Source organism: Scyliorhinus canicula, chromosome 15 (genome assembly GCF_902713615.1).
Source record: "Scyliorhinus canicula chromosome 15, sScyCan1.1, whole genome shotgun sequence".
NCBI classification, from domain to species: domain Eukaryota; kingdom Metazoa; phylum Chordata; class Chondrichthyes; order Carcharhiniformes; family Scyliorhinidae; genus Scyliorhinus; species Scyliorhinus canicula.
In genome coordinates, this window is record NC_052160.1 from 105,034,682 (window position 1) to 105,051,870 (window position 17,189).

Here is a 17,189-nt window from a genome sequence, read left to right on the forward strand (position 1 = left end):
CTATTTATGATATGCTAATTCACACTTTAATCACCTCCTGGCTGTACATTTCCAACACATTACTACTGGTCATCCCATTTTCTACCAGTATAACTACTAACCACCCACATCACTCATCAACCTCCATTAGTGTCCCTTGTCCCAGTGAGATCAGTTACAAGATTCTTATCTTTATTTTCAGATTTTTCTGTTGTCTAGCCAGTCACTAGTTTGTCTTCTCCTCCAGATCGGTGAGCCTGCATATACCCCTGGGTCCTCCATTGTCCACTCTTTGGTCCTCAAAATGCTCTATTGCAACGTCAGTGGTGTTTTATTCAGCTACATTATCCCACCACTGGGACTCCCTCCTCAACATCTCCACGCTGGCCCTTCCCTTTAGCCCTTCAATGATCTCCATAATATCTATTCCTCTTTGCACTTCTTCTTGGCTTTTTTCTCTCACCTAAATGGTCGCTGGCAAGTTAAGTAAGAATTTAGATTTGTGTGTGTCCCTAAGTCTGTGATCAGGAGGAAGCTGCGGTGACCATAGTAGGTCGAAGATATCCTTACAGAACCAGAAGGAAAATGCTTGCTCATTTTTGAACATTCCAATTTGAGGCAAAATGGCTACCCATCCACAAGGAACAAATAGCTAAATAGGCACCCTGAAGGGTAATTTAGGGCCACTCTACCAATGCCAACTGAAATGTTTCAGTTGGCATGCATGCCCCCCACTAAGGTCGAAAGTCAGCCAATGGATAGAAGTGGCATCCCCGAGGCAGATCTAGGATCAAGTCCTGCATCATTAAAGTTAATCCCTCATCCTTCAGCTCAATAACCATAGGGCCATAGGCTAGCCACAGGCTCCCTGTGGAGAGATACCCCCGACATTATAACCATTGGCAGTGTACTTTAAATAGTTTTATGAAGTCTTCAGGTGGTATCTTCATCTTGAGGTGCCTGCTCTCAACATTTTGTAACAGCAACACCCATCACTGGCTGTGGGCTGCCAATTTTTCAGGACTGTAGGGCCTCCAATTCACTGGCCAATTTTGGGAGCCCACCCACCATTTTTAATTGGACAGGGCTCGAGAAAAAGCCAATTCTTCAAAAATTGTTTATAGAGTTCCACCACCAACAGTTCCAGGGTTTGGACTCAGAATTCAGACTGGTGTCAGGATCAGCACCATGGAATGAAAATCTAGTGCATTGAAACACTGCAGCACAAGGCAGAGGCCATTCAGTCCATCAAGTTCATGCCGACTCGCTGTAGAGAAATCTTACTCTATTCCTGTAGCCCTGAAACTTGTTTTCCTCTTTTTTCATTATTCGTTTAGGAGGATATGGGTGACGCTAGCTGGGCCAGCATTTATTGTCCTCCCTAATATCCCTTGTACTGAGTGGCGACAAGGCCATTTCAGAAGGTATTTAAGAGTCAACCACATTGCTGCCAAGGCTATGGGTGGGGAGGTCTGGTCGGGGACAGGGATGCTGCTGAGACAATGAGGGGGGGTGGGGGATGCCAAGCCAGTGAGACCGGAGTGTGGGGAACGGATTGCTATCGATCCTGTGAGAACATGGGAGTGGGAAATCCTGTAGGAGTGGGCCACCAGAACAAGAGCACAATGCACCTGCACAGGTGCTTACTGCACATGTGCAAAAACCAAAATCAAACATACACGACAAACAGCGACCCCACATCAAACAAACTGGGACACAGGAAAATGACCTCAAATATGAGAGGGCCCCGTAAATTTGATGATTGCGCTCACCAGCTAATGGGAACTGCTTTTCTTTGTCTGCATTTTTAAAACCTGTTATCATCTTGTGCAATTCTATCAAATTTCCTCCAATCACATTTTCGCCAAAAACAATCCCCAATGTTCCAACCTGTAGCTTAAATTTCCATGATTCCTGGAAGCATTTTGGTAAATCTCCTCTGTAATTCAGCCAAATCAATATAAAATATCATGGAATTTCAAGTGCAACTTAGGTTCAACACTAATTAATATTCTGTGGTCATTTGTTCAGGTTTAGGAAAACATTAGGGGCAGCACGGTAGTACAGTGGCTAACACTGTGGCTTCACGGCACCAGGGTCCCAGGTTCGATTCCCCATTGGGATACTGTCCGTGTGGAGTCTGCACGTTCTCCTCGTGTCTGCGTGGGTTTCCTTCGGGTGCTCCGGTTTCCTCCCACAGTCCAAAGACGTGCAGGTTAAGTGGATTGGCCATGATAAATTGCCCTTTGTGTCCAAAAAGGTTAGGGGGGTTTATTGGGTTACGGGAATAGGGTGGAAGTGAGAGCTTGAGTGGGTCGGTGCAGACCCGGTGGGCCGAATGGCCTTCTTCTGCACTGTATGTTTGTATGTATGTATGTATTACGCTGGGAGTCAAATCCACTCCTCCAAACCTGCCACCTATGCAGATCGAATTATTCACCATGTCGAGGTTCTCCGAATTGTCCTCCCTTGTGGACTTCAACCAGGTTCTTAAATTAAGCTGTTTTTCTTTTTGGCTGAATGCTAACAAGTACATTTTAAAAACTTCTGATTTAAAAAAAAATGACTAAGAATGAATTTACTTGGGGGCAGCACAGTGGCTCAACGATTGCTGCCTCACAGCGCTGAGGTCCCAGGTTCGATCCCGGCTCTGGTCACTGTCTGTGTGGAGTTTGCACATTCTCCCCGTGTTTGTGTGGGATTCGCCCCCACAACCCAAAGATGTGCAGGCTAGGTGGATTGGCCACGCTAAATTGCCCCTTAATTGGAAAAAATGAATTGGCTACTCTAAATTATTTTAAAAATAATTAATTTAGCTAGAAACTGAATGCACAAATCTAACTAGCAAATGGCTTTGACCATTTTGCGGTTTGTCCTTCTCAGTTGTCCAAGATCACGTAGTCGACGAGACAATGTTTATTTTTTATTGCTCAACTCATATTCAATTATATTAATAAAGTTGCACCAAGTTACCACCTTTAAATATAATCCAGGATTTTTAAATAAAATTAAATATTAAAAATAATCTCCACCTTGAAAGTTTGTCCAATTGCACTGGTTCAAGGCAAAATACAAATGACCTTAAATGGAAACTTGAGGGAACAAAAACAGTTTTCAACACAAACACAATTTTGAGCACAATTTGTTCCCAGATTGCCACTTATGCTAAAGTGGGAATGACAGCATGTTTTCCCAAATCATACAGACACAAGTCCAAACCAATTCATTCCAACTGCTCTGAGGATGTTTGTACTAATAATCATTTGGTGGCAGAGAAATTGTGCATTGCTGGTAAAAGAAACATACTATCAAAACTTTTCATCTTGCACTCATCAGAACAATTATGCAAATAAATCAACAGGAATGGGAAACAATCTAAACTGCACAAGAAGAGAGTGCTGATTAGTTAGTAGGTTGGCTATGACTGGTAAAGGTCTTGCCATAGAGTATCATGACAACTGCCATGTTTTTACTACTCAAAACTAGAATTTTGAGCGGCTTATTCTCAATTATACTTAGCTATTTTAACCAAAGTTGTACCAGAGTGCATCAAAAGAAGAGCTTTTACTTCATCAACTACAAAATATGTCCCAATATGGCTGAAATAATAATGTACCAGCTGCTCTAGAGTAGGCACACAGTTATGTTGCTGAAGCTTGCAAAATACCTGGTTACCAAGAATGACAAAAGGGTTGTATGAAGAAAAAATTCATACAAGGAATGAATCTCAGTAAAGACCTTTTTTCAGAAAATCATATCTAAAAATTCCAATTCATCAAGGTACTACTGTATCCTGAAATGTAAATTTACAAAAATAAACTGACCAATTCTGACAAGACATATTTTGCAAAAATCACATCAAAATTCACTATACCTATATCCTCAAGATATTTTCTGGATTTCCAATTGCAGTCCTCGGCATTAGGATGACCAGCAGTATCCTTTGATTCGACATTGTTACTGTCTCTCTTCGTCTCGCCTCTGAAAGATGAAACAGGATGATTCAATAATCTGATGCAAAATTCAACCTATAAATAACTAAAACCTGGAACTCAACTTTGGAAGAATATGTTTACAAATCTTACAGAAAAAACTTCTTGCCAATCCCAGCACCCCCGGGCTCTTTGCCTGTGAGTAAAGATGGCTACTCACCTCCTCAGCTCCCCACTGAAGCCCTTCCACCAGGTTCCCGTTTTTCAAAAGGACTACTAATCGGAGCCAGCGGGACCACTTGCTGGGGAAGCCACTGCGTGACAGGAGGTGATTGGATATGGGGTGGCTGTCATTAATTATAGGGAAATGGGGCTTAAATGATGATAATTTGTTTCTCGCCACAATACAGCGATATCCCGATTTCCCCCATGGAAGCGGGCCAGTTGCATCGTAAACTTTGTGGCGCCTGACACAGTTCACATTTTTGGCCTCTCCTGCTATTCACCAGCCTTGTTTCGCTTGAGCAAGAGCGCAACAAGGCCTGAGAAACGTGCCCTATGACTCTATTCATGGAGACTCTATGACCCTATGACTCGAAAGGATACAATCATTTCCAATAAAAAAGGGAATGTTCCACCATGGAGCTTTAATTAATAGGAGAAAATGTCTGAAATTCAAGACCATTTAAAGAGCAGATAATTATGGAGTGTACAATAACAATGGAGTAAACCAGGAGATATCTGTGCAAATTCATAGCATTACTATGAATTTCATTCTTAGAATACCATTGGTCAAGAGTAAAGGACTGGATTCTCTGGTCCCAGCCATGTGATTTTTGGTGGTGTGCCGACAGCTAGTGGCAGGATGCTCTAATCCCGCCACTTTTAAATGGGATTTCCCATTGAAGCCGCCCCACATTGCCGGGAAACCCATGTGCGGTGGTGCGCTGCCGGAGGGAACAGGGAATCCCAACCGCTGGAGAATTCCAGCCAAGATTTTCTTTTTGTAATTATTGCAAAGAAAAGTCTTCCACTTCTGAGGTCATAAAGAAAGCTGCAAAAGCATAGGAGGCGGTGCTGTAGTGGTATTGCCACTGGACTAATAATCTAGAGACTCAGGGTGATTCTCTGGGGACTGGGATTTGTATTCAATGAAAATTTGCAATTAAACGGTGACCATGATTGTCCAAAAAACTCATCTGGTTCACCAATGTCTTTTAGGGAAGGAAATCTGGTGTCTTTACATATGATCCCGTGGCTTACATCTCAGACCCACAGCAATGTGGTTGACTCTGAACTGTGCTCTGAAATACCCAAGCAAACTGCTCAGTTCAAGGGCAATTAGAAATAGGCAACAAATGCTGGCCTTGTCAGAAATGCCCACATCACATGAAATCATTCTGAAGAAACTACTACTTTGGGGGAAAACAAACTAAAATTAAAACTTCTGTTTATAATGTAAGGGGATCTTTAGGGAAATATAAAATATTAAAATAATTCACTGACCAGCTGATCATCATGGCTTCTTTCTTTATTTTCTAACTTCTCTCTGCAGAAGGCGCTCATCAAGCTGGGTACAACCTAACTGGCACTCTCTTAAAGTAGTTATTATTTGAATGACTGGGGAAACAGTTATAATTTGATTTTGAGGTTAACAATATATTCAACAGCTTCAGCTGATGCAGTGGGAATGGTTGTGATGTCACCAGGAATGATCTCTCAGGGCAGAAGTTCAGTGTGGCGACAGTCTGACGTGGATGGCCACAGACACAAGCTGAGCTGTTCTTTATATTCCACTTGTGAGTAAGTGGCCACATCCTCCCTGGCCTGCCCTCAAGCCGGTCATCTGGATTTACTTTGAAAGGTTAAAACTTGTGACTTCAGCAGGGGTCAGTCACCAGGTGGTGGTTGCAGTCGACCAGTAGGTGGGCCGTCGAGAGATGGAACTGTCGTAGGTTTGTAGAGAATGTAGTGTGTTCTTATGGTCTTATGTTCTTTGAGGAAGATGCTTTACACTGCGGAGATTGGGAGATTCAATGCATGCTAATCCATGTGTTTGAGTTTTGGAAGCTTTGATTTTTATGTTTCTTTAGTTTTAAGTGGGTTACCTTCAGGACTAAAATAACACTGATTGGAATCACGTTCGAGTGTTAGCAAGCTATTTGCTCAGGAGAATTAATGTCAACTTTGGTGCATTATCCAGCATGAGTCACTGAGTGAGGATCTACGTTTATTTTTGCTGTTGCTTTGTCCAACATTACTGAGGTAAATTGCCTGTATTTACCACTGACAACATTAGAGTCAGCACATGCTATTGATAAAACTCGGGACAAATAAAATTTTAACTGACAGTGTAAAACACAGATTAAAACAACACAGACTAAGAAACCATTGGTAGACTATGATGATGTAAAGGTTTTTGATGCAAACTGATATGTTTTTTTAACTGACTTCAACCAAATACATCAATTGACAACGTTCATTTTGAAAACAGGTTTCCAGCTGTTCCATATTAACACCAACTGTAATTTAATAGGATTTACGTTTAATTAACAAACGTAGCTCCTTTAAAAGTGAGAAGAGTTAACATTTGAGAGTATTATCTATTTAGTGTGAATATGCATTTTTAAAATATTAATAATTGCATGAATAGCAAACAGTGACTGAAATTTGGTGCAGTGCAATATTTTCATTCTGCCTGGAAGGTACTTTTGTTATTGCTAATCTTTCCCCCGAAACAGACAAGATCGATAGCCAGTCTAGCTAATTCGCAAAACAGAGCTGTCAGTGAAGGAACCAGTACAACTCTGGAACACCCTCATATTTGCAAATCATGATCTTTTATGCCTGCGTGAGACAATGGGCTGGATTTTAACATTTGGGCTTGCTCACAATGAGGGAGGCTGCCAATAGGCCAGGAACCTAAAGATTGGTGGAGTAGGTTGGCTGTCTCTTTAATTCAGCTATTGACATTCCATTTCCAAATTTCCTAACCAAATCAAAGTTAGTATGTGTGCTCATGGCCCCCATCTGACCATTCAAGCCTCAGTGTTCAAATAAGCGGCGGCAAGGAACAGAATGAATCCTTAACAGAGATATAGGGCAGGAGCTTTTCTTTCCCCCATCAAGGTCTGAAACAGAATGTGTGTGTGTGGGTGCGTATGGGTGGGTGTGTGTGTGTGTGTGTGTGGGGGGGGGGGGGGGGTGGAGGTTGCTGTGTAATGCCAATAATTTCAGTGCCAGCTGACATGTGAATTTCCCAGCACTAGCCGATTTTAATGAAGGCGGTTTGGGGTGGTCAAACTTTTTTTTGCAAGGATTTTATTTTTATTTAATTATTCGGTCTGCAAATCAAATACCGACACAATATTTTTAATTAATTCATGTGTCAAGAAAGTTACAGTTCATCTGTGGACAATTCATATCACACAGGGTAATTTGTTTAGGCTGAAAGAAAACAATAAAAAAGGTGTACAACTATGCACTCCAATTACTGTAGCGTTAACTGATCATTCATAAGTACAAGTTTTTGATTTGGTTCCCTCATCATACAACGGAAATACATGTTCCTGATCGGCTTTAAAATTTGCATCACATTTGAGTTCATTGAATGGCACAGGCTGATTTATGGACCTGAATACCCGATTATAAACAGTGCCCCAATCCATCTGAATGAGAAAATCATAACAGACTGGGAAAATAGTCACTTGCCTCTCGTAAAAATAACAGGAACATTAACTGCTATTTTGAGGCACAGTACCACTTATTAGTCACCTAACTAGCGATGCCTACATCCCATAAATTAATTTTTAAAAATGAATGTAACTAGTTAGGTGGGCATTTATTGCCCAACCTTAGTTGCCCTTCAGAAGGTGATGGCGAGTTGCCTTCTGAACCGCTGCAGTCTTTGAGCTGTAGGCACATACAATGTGTTTTTACGGAACAAGTTCCAGGATGTTGCCCCAGCAACAGTGAAGGAACGGCAATATATTTCCAAGTCAGGGTGGTGAGTGACTTGGAAGGGAAACTCCACGTGGTGGGATTCCCGGGTATCTGCTGCTCTTGTCCTTCTAGATGCTAGTGGTCGTAAGTTTGGAAGATTCATATCTAAATCATTTGTATAAACCATAAACAGCAAGGGCCCCAACACTTATCGCTACGGGATCCCACTGGACACAGGCCTCCAGTCAGAAAAACACCCCTTGACCATCAACCTCTGCTTTCTGTCACTCAGTCAATTTTGGATGCAATTTGCCAAATTTCCTTGGATCACATGAGTTTTACCTTTGTTATCAGTCTCCAATTATGTGACCTTATCAAAAGCCTTGCTGAAGTCCAAGTAGACTACATCAAATCCCTCATCTACACACTTGGTCACCTCTTTGGAAAATTCAATCAAGTTGGTCAAACAGGACTTCTTCCTAATGAAACCATGCTAACTGTTCTTGATTCATCCCTGCTTCTCCAAATACAGATTAATTCTGTCTCTCAGAATTGCTTCCAATAGTTTCCCCACCATTGAGGTTAGACTGACTGGCCTGTAGTTTCCTGGTTTATCCTTTCCTCCCTTCTGAAATAATAGTATCACATTGGCTATCCTCTCGTCCTCCAGCACCTCTCCTGTGGCCAGAGAGGAATTGAAAATTATTGCCAGCGCCCCTGCTATTTCCTCCCTTGCCTCACTCAGCAGCCTGGGATACATTTCAATTGGCCCTGGAGATTTGTCTACGTTTAACCTGCCAGACCATTCAGAACTTCCTGTCTATGTTAATCTCTTTAATTTGTTACAGTCCTTCTCCGTAATTTCTATACCTACACCTTTCCACTCACAAGTGAACACCATCACATAGTTCTCATTGAATAATAATCTTTAGTACCCGACCTAATTAGAACTGTACCTACATCCTCCGGATCTACACACAAATTATTATTGTGGTCCTTAATGGGCCCTACTCTTTCTCTAGTTATTCTTTTACCGTTAATGTACTTGTAGCACAACTTAGGATTTTCCTTTTTTATCTGCCTGTATCCTTTCAAGTCCCCTTTTTGCTCTCCTAATTTCCTTTTTAAGTTCCCTCTTGCACATTATATACGCCTCTAGGGCTTCTGCTGTTTTGAGCCCTCACTATCTGCCATAAGCCTTCCTTTTTCTCCTTATCCAATGCTTTATATCCTTCAATATCCAGGGTTCACTGGATTTGTTGATCCCACCCTTTTTCTTGATTGGAAAATGTTGACCCTGTACTCCCCCTATTTCCTTCTTGAATGCGTCCCACTATTCCTAAAGGTATCCGCTCCCAGTCTACTCTGGCCAAATCATAACTGATCTTGTTAAAATCCGCCTTCCCCCAGTTTAGAACTTTGGTCTCCGCCCATTATTGTCTTTTTCCATAACAATCTTGAATCCAATAGACACTGTCTGCAAAAATGCTCCCCCACTGATACTTCAACCACTTGCCCAGCTTCGTTATCGAAAATTAAATCCAGAACTGCCCCCTCTCTTGTAGGTCCTTCTATGTATTGGCGTAAAATAATTTCCTGGATGTATTTTAAGGATTCCGCCTCCTCCAAACCTTTCACACAATGGCTACCCCAGTTAATATTGGGAACGTTGATACCCCCCACTATCACTACCCTATTACTTGTCCACTTCTCTGAAATTTACCTACATACTTAATTTGCATGTGTGCTGTCTATGACTCCTTGGACCTGTGAGAATCCAGCTGCAGCTACATATCTGAGGACCCTTTAGTCCTGACTAGGCTCATCAGTAGCAAAGTGGACATATGCGTTGGACCTGGCAGGCATGGCCTTGGTCACCGAGGAGATGCAGCTAATTGCAAATGTCGGAGGCAGATGCCTGAAATGGAAGTGAAGAAATTCAGAGCCATGGTGACCTCAGCTGTCATTTTCAGTGCATGCCCACCTTGTCCACTTGGAAGGAAGTCATGTTCCATGACCCTGCAGATGTTAGCAATGGCCTGCCATGAAAATCAGAGCCCCCTGAGGCATTGGTGCTCAGGACTGCCCAGAAGGCTGATCCTCTGTCCGTAGTCCATATGTTGAACACATTGCCCCTTGCAACTTCGGAGTTCAAAGTTCAATCCTTCTGTTCAGTGGAGCAGCAGGTGGCTCTGAGGAGAAGTCAGCTACTGCTCCCCTTGTTCCTCATTGCTCCCATTCTACAGAGAACGCTGACAGCTGCGAAGTGCAGGACAAAGCCAAAGAGCCCAAGGGGACAGAAATTACCTCCAGAGTCTTAGAAATCACCTGTAAAGCTGTGAATGTACACTCGCAGAATAACTCACATGATCAAAAGTATTCCATTTAGAACATAGAAAAATACAGCACAGAACAAGTCCTTCGGCCCACGATGTGCCGAACTTTTGTCCTAGATTAATCATAGATTATCATATAATTTATAGTGCAGAAGGAGGCCATTTGGCCCATCGAGTCTGCACCGGCTCTTGGAAAGAGCACCCTACCCAAGGTCAACACCCCCACCCTATCCCCATAACCCAGTAACCCCACCCAAAACCAAGGGCAATTTTGGACACTAAGGGCAATTTATCATGGCCAATCCACCTAACCTGCACATCTTTGGACTGTGGGAGGAAACCGGAGCACCCGGAGGAAACCCACGCACACACGGGGAGGATGTGCAGACTCTGTACAGACAGTGACCAAAGCCGGAATCGAACCTGGGACCCTGGAGCTGTGAAGCAATTGTGCTATCCACAATACTACCGTGCTGCCCTTAAGAACAAATTAATCTATATTCCATCATTCTACCGTAATCCATGTACCTATCCAATAGCCGCTTGAAGGTCCCTAATGTTTCCGACTCAACTACTTCCACAGGCAGTGCGTTCCATGCCCCCACTACTCTCTGGGTAAATAACCTACTTCTGACATCCCCCCTATATCTTCCACCCTTCACCTTAAATTTATGTCCCCCTGTAATGGTTTGTTCCACCCGGGGAAAAAAGTCTCTGACTGGCTACTCTATCTATTCCCCTGATCATCTTATAAACCTCTATCAAGTCGCCCCTCATCCTTCTCCATTCTAATGAGAAAAGGCCTAGCACCCTCAACCTTTCCTCATAAAACCTACTCTCCATTCCAGGCAACATCCTGGTAAATCTCCTTTGCACCTTTTCCAAAGCTTCCACATCCTTCCTAAAATGAGGCGACCAGAACTGCACACAGTACTCCAAATGTGGCCTTACCAAGGTTTTGTACAGCTGCATCATCATCTCACGGCTCTTAAATTCAATCCCTCTGCTAATGAACGCTATCACACCATAGGCCTTCTTTAGGCAAAGAAGCAGCTGACATAGTGTGAGAACACTCACCAGGATCATGAGGAATCACACATTGATCTCCCTGTGGGGCTTGCTGAATACGGGTTCCCATGATAACGGGCTGAAGCCCATCCTGCTGGGTCTCATTATCAAACCTTTGAAGTACTTGACTGGAACCCGGACCAGCCTCGGAGTTCTGGGCTGGGACACGAGTGTTGTATGTCATGGGTGGAGTTTTACTTTAGAGTTGGTTTAACCTTTATCTTCATGTCTCCTGGATTACTACACGTAGCTTTGTATTTAAAGGCTTTCCAGCCTGTCTGTTTCACATTCCAGTCCACCCCCACCATTTTCTCATCTTGTTGAGCCTGGCATGTTTCAAGCAGCTGATGAAACCTCCATGCTGGCGGTTAAAACCAGAATCCATCATTAAACCTGCAGGTAATTGGTCTTTTGTATAGTTAACTCTCAGACCGACCTGTCCCACAAGGGTCTCCTGCACGGCTGGAAACAAGCACCTGTTAAACGCTCAAGTTGGGATTCCTATCAGGTTCCGGACACATTTTTATAATTTGTTCAACACACAGCACAAACCAACACCCACCTACTCCTTACAATTTAAAATTCTGGCCTTTATTTGCAGCAAAACCTTTACCTTTATTTTGCTCCAGTGATTTGGATATAGAGTTTGAGGGACTGGTGTCCAAACTGCATAATAAAATAGAAAGCATCGTGAATAATTCTGAGGACCAAAGTAAGCTGCAACATGGTCATTAAACAGCAGAAGATGCTGATTGTTGATTCCTCCCTGTGGCTGGTCCCCGCCATAATCACGTATCATCCCGAATCCATCCAAAATCTCACTCCCTCCATCCTACGGCCTCACCACACAGTCATATCTCCCACCCGCCCCAACCATATTCTCCCCCCGCGCCAACAGAATGTCTCTATTCCCCACCCCCACCAATGCGCAGTCCCTCTTCCCTCCGTACCCCGTGATCTTTCTCCCTCTCTCACTCTTCTGTAAAAAGCGACTTCTCTCTGCCTTGCAATGCAAAACCTCTCCCCTCTCCCACCTATCCTGACCCAACAACCATTTAGTCCCCCGAATGCCTTATTCACTTTGAAAACTGGGGTTGTAACCTTTGTATAAAAATTATAGGTCAAAACACAAACGGCAATTCAAAATGTTAGTAGTGGAATGAGATCAAGCTCCAAATTCTTTCTTCTCGATTTTTGTCAAATTGATTTACACTGCAATTTTGACACTTACAACTAGAAACACACTTTTGCATATGTGTCCAACTTTAAAATCAAACGTTGTCCAAAATTTGTTTTATTTTATTACAACATGCCTGCCCAGTTACAAAGACATATTGAAGCACTAAAATAACTGCTTATTTGCTGATCATGATGCCATAAAAATGCAGGTCACAATAACCCCCCCCCCCCCCCCCCCCCCCCCCCCCCCCGCCTTCTAATACTACCCAGAAAATGGAATTTGAGGTGGTTTTACTCATATAAAAGGTCTTTTACTTCACCTTTTTTTTTAAATGATAACATTTGGAAGCCTCTTGTTGGGGGTTTGTAGATTTGAGCTTCTTGGGGTGGATGAGGGGGTTAGTTCTAAGATCCATGGAATCAGCATGTGTGGGCCGTGCATTAATATTAAAGTGAAGACAATCAGTTCCAAACTGCATTTTAGAGTGTTTGCCAACTTAGTGCCTCAGTGCTAACCCCCTCTTCATGGAACCATGTTACCATTCTGTCTGCATTTCATTTTGTTTTCTCCTGGACCCATTTAGAAATTTGTGGATCCATTAGGATGCATACATTGTTGAGGCACTGATGCTGTTCTTTTGCAATGATTACCGCATTCATTGTTGTGTAGTTGTACTGAAAGTGCCAAAAAGAGGCGGCAATCAAAGTTATTTTGGTCATGTCAACTCCCAACGGATTCTGCAGGTCCAAAAACACTGCTGCTTCTTTTTGAAAACCTGAGGAGTAAATGCTCTCTTTTGCTACCTCCTAGTACGAGGACAATGTTTCCTCACAGACATCGAGGAGAATATAGCTCAAGCTAGATGTTAGCATTTTCACTGCATTCGGGTGGTTATATTTTACTAAATGTAAATATACTCCTACATTTCTCCAGAACTAAAAGATCAAAATCATATTAGTGACTCAGAGGTGAGATAGAAACAAGGAGAAGCTGTCTCCATTGACAAAAGGACCAGTAACTTGAGGGCACAGATTTAAGCTAATTAGCAAAAGAACCAGAGGCAAGGTAAGAAGCATTATTTTTACATGGCAAGTGCAATTATATTCTGAAATGCATTGCCTGAATGCATGGTGGAAGAAGATTCCAAAGCAAAGAGATATAAATACCGCAGCGGAGAACACTTTCAGGGCTAAGTGGAAATATTGGAAGAGTGGGACGAATAGAATCATAAAAGAATCATTGAATTCCTATAGTGCAGAAGGAGGCCATTTAGTCCATTGGGTCTGCACAGACCCTCTGAAAGAGCACTCTGACCTAGGTTCACTCCCACACACTATCCCCCAAACCCCACCTAACCTCCACATCTTTGCACTGTGGGAGGAAACCGGAGCCCCCAGAGGAAACCCACGCAGACACGGGGAGAAAGTGACCGGCAGTCACCCAAGGCCGGAATTGAACCCAGGTCCCTGGCGCTGTGAAGCAATCTACCAAAGACTCAGCAAAGGCACATTGGGCCAAATGGCCTTTTCTGTATTCTATTGTTCTCAGAGTCCATATCCTACAGCAAGATGTTTTAATCTTTACTTACTCTTTCTCTCCTTTCCTAAAGCAGTCCTTCTTTACAGTGAATGTGCAATGTTGCTATCACAGGAGAGAAAACGGAGTTACATCTCATTTAAGCTTCATTCAAACGAGAAACATGGGACTATGGACAATTCTGCCAAGTTCTGTTAAAGGCAGTATGCACGCACAGCTCTTGGTCGAGCAAGTTCTAGGTCTATGTGCTTATTATTCAGCCTTGTCAGGATGCAGGCCACCTGCAAGATTTCCCCCCGGGCTTTACCACATCCTGTCATGAATTATATTCTGCTAACTTTTCATCCAAACAAAAATAGAATGCACCTTATTGTCTCCAAATGTTTTGCAGGGGACGGAGACTCCATTTCCTTCTGACGCTTTATAAGTAGCTAGATGTTCCAACTTGTTTTATTTTTCTCCTGAACAGCTGTGTGTTAGAGGAAGAATGCTAAAAAAAAATGAAGGAAATGTCCAATTCCCAAAGTGTCCAACCCCTAAGGAAGCACCAGATGGACACTTCAGCTCACGTTACGGAAAGCTGTAAGATTCATATTCTAAAGTGTTTGTCCATTCACAAAAGATTTATGACAAAAGTAATGTTTCAATAGGTCACCACACCCTGTGGATTGGCAACACCCAACATAGCTAGCTCCTGATTTTGGTGGTGTCATTGACAGCAAACAGTGAGCAGACGCTAAGACTGTCAACAGTGGCAAAAAATTTTTAGAACAAAACCCTCCCGAGTGAACGAACATGCTGAATATGGTAGGTGTTGAAACACCAGCTAAAATGTATGGTTTTCACTTCTATCCAATGTCTAAACTACAGAAATATGCACATACCCATGAAAAAGATAAATAGAAAGCAAAAATAAATAACAATGAGCTTACAAAGAAACTATAATCAAAGGTCCTATTTTTTTCTAATACTATGAGAATTTTGAGTCTTGTAGATAGTACATAGAGCATACAGTGCAGAAGGAGGCTATTCGGCCTGTCAAGTCTGCACCGACCCACTTAAGCCCTTACTTCCACCCTATCCCCGTAACCCAATAACCTCTCCCAAACTTTTTGGTCACTAAGGGCAATTTATCATGGCCAATCAGCCGCACCTGCACGTCTTTGGACTGTGAGAGGAAACCGAAGCACCCGGAGGAATCCCACGCAGACACGGGGAGAAAATGAAGACTCCAGACAGACAGAGGCCCAGCGGGGAATCAAACCTGGGACCCTGGCGCTGTGAAGCCACAGTGCTATCCACTTGTACTACCGTGCTGCACTAATGAGTAATGAGTCTTGTAATGAGATGATGGATGTGTAATTGGGCATGACAGAACCCGTTCATTGTGTGCCATTCAGAGACCAATATGACATCTAATGCACATTTTTGCAGGAAATGGTGCTGAACACCATCTTGGTGAGGTCTTTGGGCACGTGACTAACATCTGCCGGAAACATGCAGAGCCACAGTTCACGACGTCAGTCGGTGGGCAATGCTGATTTGATACCCCAGTGCCATCTTGAAGCTCAGTACTCAAGCCAAAACCTCAAGGCCTGACTTCTGGCAATGATCTCCAGCCACATGTTCCCACTGCCTTTTGACTCTGCCTTGAGGACCTCTTATCTCACTGGCTGACTTAGGACATTTACTTTCTACCTCCATCATCGAAGCCTCCAAGTCCAATGTCTGAAAATCTTGGATCCCATGCTCTATTAATTCTGTGTAATCTCTGTGCTAAGTTAGCAGTCTATGGAGGTTGTAACATTTAAGGTACAGGATGTTCCACTGTTGGTTACATTTGTTCCTGCCTAGCAACAAGTGTGGGACCTACTGGAGTGTTATGCCCGGTCACCAGATCAGTTCAAGGGTCAGTGAATGGAAGTTCTTGAATAGTCAGCTTGAGTCTGTCAGCCTGCAAGTGTCCCAGGTGAGGAACAAATACACGGGGACAGTAACAGGTCCAAAGAAAGTCAAAAGGAGCTGATAAACAGGCTGCAAATGAGAGAAAGGAGTATGGGGAGCGGACTTTAAGTGAAGAATTGGAGCAAAGTTGTCCCATTTGAGCACTGATGTTCTCCTTGGCACAACAGGAGACCCTCAATTGTGCTTGTAAATTGACGCTTGAGGTGTACTCAGAAATCCGGGAGAAAATATTCTCAACGACAAGATTGAAACCCTGTGTGGCCATCATTGAAGCTCTCAGAGTTAAAACAAATTTTGGAGATAATTCCAAGGCAAGATCTTCAAGGTGAAGTTTGGAAACCATTAAGACAGTATCAAAGGTTCAGTGAGATTAGATGCCTCACAGTGTGATGAGCTTCTGGGTGGTTTGTTGAGAAATCCATGGAATCCATTCTGTTCACATCTGTCATTTATTCTGTAATGTGATGTTCGACCATAGTTTGCTTTAATTCGCATGTAACTAATATTTACCCTGAATGTTAGAGTATAAGACAGATATTGTAAATTGTTATATCTTTCTGAACTTGTGTGGTCAAGATTATTTTTCTTTGCTCAAAACACATGGAATCTCGTGACTTTATTCTCTTAGTAAGCAACTTTGTCTACTTTAAACAAAACCTTATTGGTTCTTAACTGGATTTCCCCACAACCTAGGCTTTGGCCAAGGATCATAACAGGATGTAGGTAAAGCTGCATGTTTTCAATTGTATTTCTCCATATTCCCTGAGAAGGTGTTGGGCCACCTTGAGTTGCTATCCCTTTTGTGTTAGAAACACAGAAAATAGAAGCAGGATAAGGCTAGTCGGCCCTTTGAACCTGCTATGCCATTCAATACGATTATGGTTGGTCATCCAACCCAGTAACCTGTGCCTGCTTTCCCAACATATTCTTTCATCCCTTTAGCTCCAAGATCTACATCTAACTCCTTCTTGAAAACATCCATTTTTTGGCCTCAACTGCTTTCTGTGGTAGCAGATTACGCAGGCGTATCACTCACTGGGTGAAGATATTTCTCCTCATCTCAGCCCTTAATGGTTTACTCCGTCTCCTTAAACTATGACCCTGGTTCTGACACCCCCACCACCAGGAACATCCTCCCTGCGTCTAGTCCTGTTAGAATGTTACAGGATTCACAGTGGCAGGTTGATGCAGTGGTTAGCACTGCTGCCTTATGGCGCTGAAGATCCGGGTTTAATCCCGGCCCAAAGTCAC

At 42.9% G+C, this 17,189-nt stretch overlaps 1 protein-coding gene across 2 annotated transcripts in view; it reads right to left on the bottom strand.

Moving 5' to 3' along the window:
* The window catches only part of LOC119979037 (neuron navigator 1-like), an 806,372-nt gene that overhangs the window by 504,204 nt on the left and 284,979 nt on the right, over nucleotides 1–17,189 (bottom strand). For both annotated transcript variants that reach the window (XM_038821010.1, XM_038821009.1), the window contains exon 6: nucleotides 3,854–3,960. In XM_038821010.1, the coding sequence (XP_038676938.1) occupies nucleotides 3,854–3,960 (107 nt within the window). The remainder of the gene's footprint in view (nucleotides 1–3,853; nucleotides 3,961–17,189) is intronic.